This window comes from Crocodylus siamensis, chromosome 4 (genome assembly GCF_052110815.1).
Source record: "Crocodylus siamensis isolate JL-2025a chromosome 4, ASM5211081v1, whole genome shotgun sequence".
NCBI lineage: Eukaryota > Metazoa > Chordata > Crocodylia > Crocodylidae > Crocodylus > Crocodylus siamensis.
The window spans coordinates 89,258,934-89,266,750 of NC_143398.1; the positions used below are offsets into that span (position 1 = coordinate 89,258,934).

At 42.9% G+C, this 7,817-nt stretch overlaps 1 protein-coding gene across 1 annotated transcript in view; it reads right to left on the minus strand.

Moving 5' to 3' along the window:
• The window catches only part of ANO4 (anoctamin 4), a 387,697-nt gene that overhangs the window by 98,138 nt on the left and 281,742 nt on the right, over positions 1-7,817 (minus strand). The window contains exon 11 of the mRNA XM_090041055.1: positions 60-166. Within this exon, the coding sequence (XP_089897181.1) occupies positions 60-166 (107 nt within the window). The remainder of the gene's footprint in view (positions 1-59; positions 167-7,817) is intronic.

Genomic DNA, 7,817 nt, shown 5'->3' on the forward strand with positions numbered 1-7,817 from the left:
CATGCCCAGATTTCACTGACATTCACACCATATTAAAAACCATTTTGTTTACCACTTACCAATTTTGTTTTTTCCCTCTTCATATTTCACTCTTTGTAAAATATGATGTACAATTCTACTTCTTGTAGCATTATTGAAGAAAGTGTCTTTGTTGTGTATGATGAAACTATATAAAATACAAACAAGGTTCTCTCATGAAAAAATGGTGTAATAGTTATAAAATAAATGTAAAGTTACATTTAACTTAGATGGTTCATTGAAAACCTACAGTCTGTGAAAAAAATACAGGGAATGTGAAAGAAAGAAATCAGATATTGTCTGATTCAGCAAAGCAGGAATATCTGCTCAGACGGGAGTACTACAAACCAAAGCTAGCATGAAGAAGTTGTAAAGGCCTGTGTTATTTAGTCACTCACTTTCATAAACATTACATTTGAATTAATGTTTTAAAACTTAATAAATACTTGCACAAAAATTTCTAAAGAAATGAGAATAAAGCTGATTTATAGATTCAGTGACTGATAAGTTCAGTTCAGTGACTGATACAATCAGACCAGATTTCCACGTTAGATTTAATACCATTTCATTATTAGGACTAAGATGGAAAGATCCATTTAATCAAAAATGATTCTTTTAACCATGTAATTATGGAAAATGAAAACAAGTATAAATAGTGTACGTAATACAGTGAAATATTATGCGCTACATAAAATTCATCCACTAAGCTAAAATGAATGATAATAGTAATTTTCAGGAATTCTCCTTGAAATTAAATACCTTTTAAAAATCAACAGCACAGTCGGTTTATAACAAACCGAGAAAACTAAGTGAAAGTTTATCATCAAATAGCACTAGGTTTACTAAATAGATTGCTATATCATATATGGAATATATTTCTTAACAATGTTTAGTACTGCAGGTGAATGGAGAGTCACAGGATACTGTAGGCAGATTTTCAAGTTACTGATCTGCAGGGGTAAAGTTGGAAATCAACTCAAAAGACCCATGTGTTCTGTTGAAGAAAGCAAGGCATTTAAGGCAGATTTTTAGAAAAGGATTTTGGCAGTAAAGATGCAGAGATGTGCCTAGGGTTCAGTTTTTCAACCCTAAGCTCCTAACTGCATTTTGAAGAACATAAAATAATTTTCAAAATCTGGTTCTTGCAGCCTGATCAAAACCAACAGAAAGACTTCCATTTTTCAAGGTGCTTTAGATGGACTCAGATGTGTAAAACAAGGAGGTGACTAAGTTTTTGAACATTTAATGGGTTTCTTTTTTCATTTCTTTCATGTGCTGACTTTCCTTCACCTGCTGGGTAGTAGTAAACATTTTTTGACTCTGGAAATAACTTTTGAAATCCAGGGACACAGTAATTTGTACTCAGATTCAACCGCAAACTCTTACATTGCAAGGTACATTCCTTGACTGGGAAACTAGCAAAACTGACCCACATTACACCAATAATGCTTGTTCACTTTCCTTGCAGGTATAAAATTATTTGCAAATATTCTTATATTTGTGAATGCATATCATATTAAAATTATAGCTTGTTCTTAAATGGATGTGCAGCCACACTAAAAACAGCCTGATAGTTAATCACTTCTAAGTCACATGACCATGACTATGCAACATTAAGATGTATAAAAGATGCAGAACTGAATACTGCAATCAGGACTCATAGTAGAGATGATATCTTTTATTAGACCAACAAGATTTTTGCAAAAAAAAAAAATCTTTACTGAACTGAATACTAGTGCGGTATTTAAAAAGAATAGGACACTCAATAGTTCCAAGGGATACTTTAAGTGTTTGCATTTATTTTTAAATTTAGCAGTGGTATATTAAAATTATTGATCTGCATAGCTCAAAGAGATGTTAGACAAGCTTTCACCTGAAAACTTGATGAAAGGCACTTTTGTGCCCAAAAGTTTAACATCTTTCCTAACTATACAGTTGGTCCAATAAACAATATCACCAATAAACCTTGTTTCTCATATAACTTACTTACAACTTTCCTTGGAAAAAAAGTACCAGTATTGCCTGTAAGATCAAGATAACAGATTTGAGTTTTATGGGGATACTCTTTGGCTTTTCAATAATATAAAATAATATTATTTATATTGTTTCTCACATATTTTCTGGACCATCATGGCTACAACATTCCAGTCCTACTACACCAAGAAAGTTAATGAGATTACATATGAGATTAAAAGTTCCAGAATCCTTAATTAAAGCTCATTTTCAAAAATGTCATACAGCTGAAATGTATTGCTCTTATATTTGTTACTTTGTGTGGCATGAAAACCCAGCGGAGGTTAATTGCTCTGAAATGATGTTGGTAGTTTTCTTAATTGGGTTCTGAACAGGAGCTTTCAAACTATCTTGCCATGGATACCAAACCAGAGTACAGGCAATACAGCCATCATCCAAGAATGGCCTCAAAGTAGTGTGACCATAACTAGGAACAAACTGCCCAATTAATTCCTTTTGATATGTTCTGTTTTGTGAATTACGTCTCATAGTTAAAGTACTCCAGGACCAAATTATGTTCTGATACACAGGTCAAGTAACTCTAATATGAATCAACAGAAATTTCGTTTATAACTCTAGGAGTAAAATGTGGCCCTTTTAACATTGGTTTATTTTTAACTCTACTTGGGGAAACCAAGTATGGAACAGGATATTTAATGCTGAGGCAACAATTTTAAAATCCACCATTCCATGATCTGGTTATTAGGCTAATATACATACCCAAGCCTTTCTTTGGTAGAATTCTCCTAGCATTCAGGTATTAGGTGTCTATCTTAAACCTCTGGTACTAAACAGTAGCATCTAAATGCATAGCCATTGCCGGTTAAGTCATATACCATGGAACAGATGGCCTGAACTCAAGAGGAACTGAACACCCATTACTTCCACAAAAGGCAATAGAAGTTGTGGGCACTCCACTCCCATTCATAGCTAGAAAGCACTATAAGGTAAATGTGTATTAACATGGCAAGATTTTCCTTAGTATGGTTCAAGAAGAAGAAAAAAGAAAAGCAGAATACATTTGGATGAAGATGAAAGATGAAGCAATGATATACAGTAAAAGCTCTGTTATGCAGCATCCTCCGGGAATGGGAGATGCCAGATAACAAAATATGATGGTTAATTGAGTAGCCCGAACAGGCGTCCTTTCCTGTTCGGGCCGCCGCTTCTCCTGCCGCATCCAGGGTGTCACTGCCCCTCCTGTGGCATTGCTACCCCTCCTGCGGGCCCTGTGGGCCCCACGAGGGCCCCACGAGACAGGGAGGCAGGCTCAGTGCAGCCTGTTATGCCCCTGGGCTGTGGGGGCTCGTCAGCACGGGCTGCTTTGCCCCGGGCCATGGGGGCTCAGAGAAACTGGAAGTGCCATGGTGGGCACTTCTGCTTTCACTTTACCTTACAAGCTAGCATGCTGGTTAATACAACATGCCAGCTTGTAAGGTGTCAGTTAATGGAGCTTTTACTGTAATAGTGGGGATTTATTATGGCCCACCAAATCAGGAAGGAGTTATATGAGACGTTCTTCAAGGAAGTGATAAATCTATCCAAAACCTATGGGATCGTATGATGGGAGACTTCAGTTTTCCAGACACCTGCTGGAAGAACTATATAGCCAAACATAAAACGTCAGGCCAGTTCCTAACTTGAGTGGAGGACAACTTTCTGTTCCAGAGGGCTGAGGATACAACTAGGGGATCATTTATTTTTGATCCTGTCCTCACCAAAATGGAGGACATGAAGGTGATGGGCAACTTGGAAGGTTGTGATCATGATATGACAGAATCCCAGATCCTGCAACAGGGAAAACATGAGGTCAGCAAAAATAGGATGCTTGATATCAAAAACTTGGATTTCACCTCACTCAAGGAATCAATAGGCAGGGTGCCATGGGAAGACAGACTAAAGGATAAACTGATGAACTTCAGGCTGGGGTACTGAAAGAACTGCCAGGAGAGATTCTGGAGTTCCTTAACAATGATCTTCATGAAGTCTTGGGAGACAGGTAAGGTACCAGAGGACTGGAAAATAGCCAACATAGGGCCCCTCTTTAAAAAGGCCAAAAGGAGAACCTGGGAAACTACAGTTAGTCTCACCTCAATACTTGGGAAGTTACTGGAGCATATCTTAAGGAAGGCAATTTGCAAACATTTGGAGTTATAAAGGCTGATCACAAGCAGCCAGCATGGATTTACTAAGAAAAAGTTATTTCAAACAAAGTTGATCTCCTTCTTTGACATTGGCAACATGTAGGGAGTGCATGTGGGTGCGCGTGTACCCCCAGTGTGTAGTGGTGCACCTCCTATGGAAAGGTGTCATCTATGAGTGGTCATCAACCCCAGTCGGTGCTCGCCACCCGCCCCCATCCCTTGCTGCTGACAGCATCAGTGGAGTCTGCGGGAGCTCCCCACTTACTGCTGCTGTGCTTGCATTGCTGCTGCTGCGCTCCCACCACTGCCGGTGCTACTGTGCCCCCCCCTCCCCCCAGCCACCAGGGGCACACATCATTCATGTTTTTTGACAAAGTAATTATTTGGTTGAATGAAGGAAATACTGAGGATATAAGTGTATCTGGATCTCAGCAAGGCTTTTGACAAGGTCCTGCATGACCTTCTCATAAACAAATTGGAGAAATGTGGGCCGGATAAAACTACTGTAAGATGGAGAGACAACTGGCTCAATAGCCAGAACCAAAGGGTAATTATTAATGGATCCATGTCAGAATGGCAGGTGGTTTTGAGTGGAGTCCCAAAGGGATCTATCCTGTGCCCAGTGCAGTTTGTTTTTACTAATGATTTGGATGCTGGCATAGAAAGCTTCCTGAGCAAGTTTTTAGACAACATGAAACTGTGAAGGATTCTGAACACAAAGAATGGTAGTGTAATTCAGAAAGATCTCAACTAATTGGACAACTGGTCTGAAGCTAACAGGATTAAGTTGCATGCTGACAAATGCAAGGTGCTACACCTTGGGAAGAATAAAAAATACAAATATAAAATGAGTGACACCTGGCTGGATGGCCACACTGTGGAGAAGGATCCAGGAGTCTTGGTAGATCATAGACTGAATATATATCTGCAGTGTGATGCAGCCACACAAAAGGCAAATACAGGTTTGGGATGCGTCAACAGAAGCATAAGGTGCAAGACACAGGAGGTAATAGTGATAGATTCTTGGTACTGGGCAGGCCTCATCTAGCATACTTTGTGTAGTTTTGGGCTCCACAGTTTAAAAGGATGTGGAGAAGTTAGACTGTAACTGTTAAAGGATCCAGAGATAGGTGACAAAGATAATAAACGGCTTGGAATACAAGTCATATGAGAAAAGGGTGAAGGAGCTAGTTCTATTAAGTTTGAATAGATGCAGAAAAGATGCTGAAGAGCGGACACAGTAGCAGTCTTCAAATACTTGAAGGGCTTCCAGAAAGAGGAGGGAGAACACCTTTTCTCTTTTGCTACAGAGAGTAGGATGTAGACCAATGGCTTGAAGCTGCAGCAAAGTAGGTTTAGATCAGATATCAGGAAAAACTTCTTCGCTGTTAGAACGCTAAGGCAGCGGAATAGACTGTCTAGGGACATTATGGACTCTCCATCACTGGAGGTGTTCAAGAAGAGGTTGGACAGACCCTGATCAGGGATGACATAAGCATAGCTGTGCCAGTGTTCTACTATGGGTATTTCCCATGCCTCTGGGCTTTGCTGGTTGTTGCCTCGGGCCAGGAGAGAATTTCCCCCAGCCTTTTTGCTACGTCAGGTTTGTTTTTATTTAAAGCCTTCCTCAAAGGCTCTGGGTGCTGGCTGCAGCCAAGGCTGGGGATTTTGACTGAGGTGTGCCAATGCTCCTTCTGGGACTTAAAGCCACACGTTCCTGGCTAGAGGGTCTTGCTCCTCTGTTCAGGGTTAGACCTGTTGCCGAATTTGGGGTCAGGAAGGAATTTTACTCCATGGTCAGATTGATACAGATTGTGGAGGTTTTTGCCTTCCTCTGTAGGTGGGGGTGTGGCCCTCTACTTGGGATCTCTTGAGCACGTATTAACAAACTTTTGCAAAAGCAGAACGCTGGCTGCTGTGGTCCCTCTGTTTACTTGTGGCAGGGTGGGGTATTATGCCTTGTGTTGTTTCAGCATTGATGGTAGTTTTACTAAGAGGTTAGATCATGGATTTGTATAGGATGGTTTGGCTAGGAATGATCCTGCCTCAGGCAGGGGTTTGGATTAGGTGACCTCTGAAGATCCCTCCCAGCCTTACTTCTCTAGGACTTTATAACATGCCTTTCCTCTACTATCCTTGCAAAAAAAAACTACTTACTTGCAGTGAAAGCCATTACTAAGGTAACAGGAGAGAGAGAACTGAAGCTATAAAGTGAGAAGGTCAATACACTTATATTTCTGCTATTATGAACTGGGTGTCTCTAGACTACTTCCTATTTATTTTCATTTTGTGAAATGATGAAGGCTCCTGTCCATCACTATGTCTGCACTTCATCTGAAGACACGTGTTACAAATTAACCTACCAGAGTGAACTTCAGTCTCATTATTTCACGTTACATTAGCAGTGAAGACAGTGGCACAGAATTCATAATGGGTTGTACAATACCTCCTAGGACCCTGCATGCTTATTTTGGTAGACCAATGCCTGTGCCTCCACATATTAAATGCTACTGGTACTCAAGGTAACTGAATGAAACCAGCTCATTTATGCCTCTGTGTCTACATATGCTTCTGCTGTAATGACACACATTCTTGGGCTTCATTTTGTGTACTTTGCTGACTTTGTTTGCTTCAGCCAACCATTGCTTCTAATGTAACTTTGTCCTATTTCTCCATGTCACGGAGTCACAGAGGTGCCCCGTGATTCTGAGGCTGATTGGCAGAGCTGCCAATCACCCAGGCAGCTCAGGTGCCTGGTTGCCAGGGGCAACCAGGTGGTCACATGACCGGAAGGGGGCAGGGCCAGGCCTTTATAACCAGCTCAGGCCAGAGCCTGAAACACAGTTCCCTTCTGGCTGCTGCAGGAGCAGGAGCTCTGCGGCTGAGCTGAGCGGCCGGGGTTAGTGGCTACTACTTCATCGCGCTGACCGGCTGCAATGATACAGGGAACAGGATCGCCCTAACTGGAGGTAGGATTGAGAGCCCTGGTGGGGCTTGGAGTTGTTAGGCGTGTGGAGCCTTTGTATTTATGTTATAGCCAGATGGCTTGAGTGTTTAGTTATAGTTTACATCCGGAGGACCGGGGAGGCTGTAGGGGAGCGAGGAGGCCTCAGGGGAGCTCCCCAACAGGTTCCCAGGGCCCAGTTGAGGCACAGTGCCGGGGGCACTAGTGTCAGTGCGGCTGGGCATGGTATTGCGCCAGGGAGGCGCAGTGTGCGGGTTACAGACCCCAGCCCAGAAGGGCGGTGTTTAACCCTGGAGCGGAGCAGTGACAGAGCGCAGGAGGTGCAGAGTCAGCCCGAGAGGGCAAGGCCCGGAGCAGGGCAGAGACAGAGCGCGGCGAGAGCGGCCTAGCTAGCCACCCAAGGGCGCTGAGATTAGGGCGGCGATAGTGAGCCGGCCCGAGGGCGCCGAGGCCAGGGCGGCGATAGAGCTTAGGCCAGGGCGGCGATAGTGCCTGCCAGCCACCCGAGGGCGCTGAGATTAGGGCGGCGGTAGTGCCGGCCCAAGGGCGCCGAGACTAGGGCAGCAATTGAGCCAAGGCTAGCGCGGCGAGAGCAGCCTAGCTAGCCACTCGAGGGCGCCGAGACTAGGGCGGCGATTGAGCCAAGGCTAGTGCGGCGAGACCAGCCTAGCTAGCCA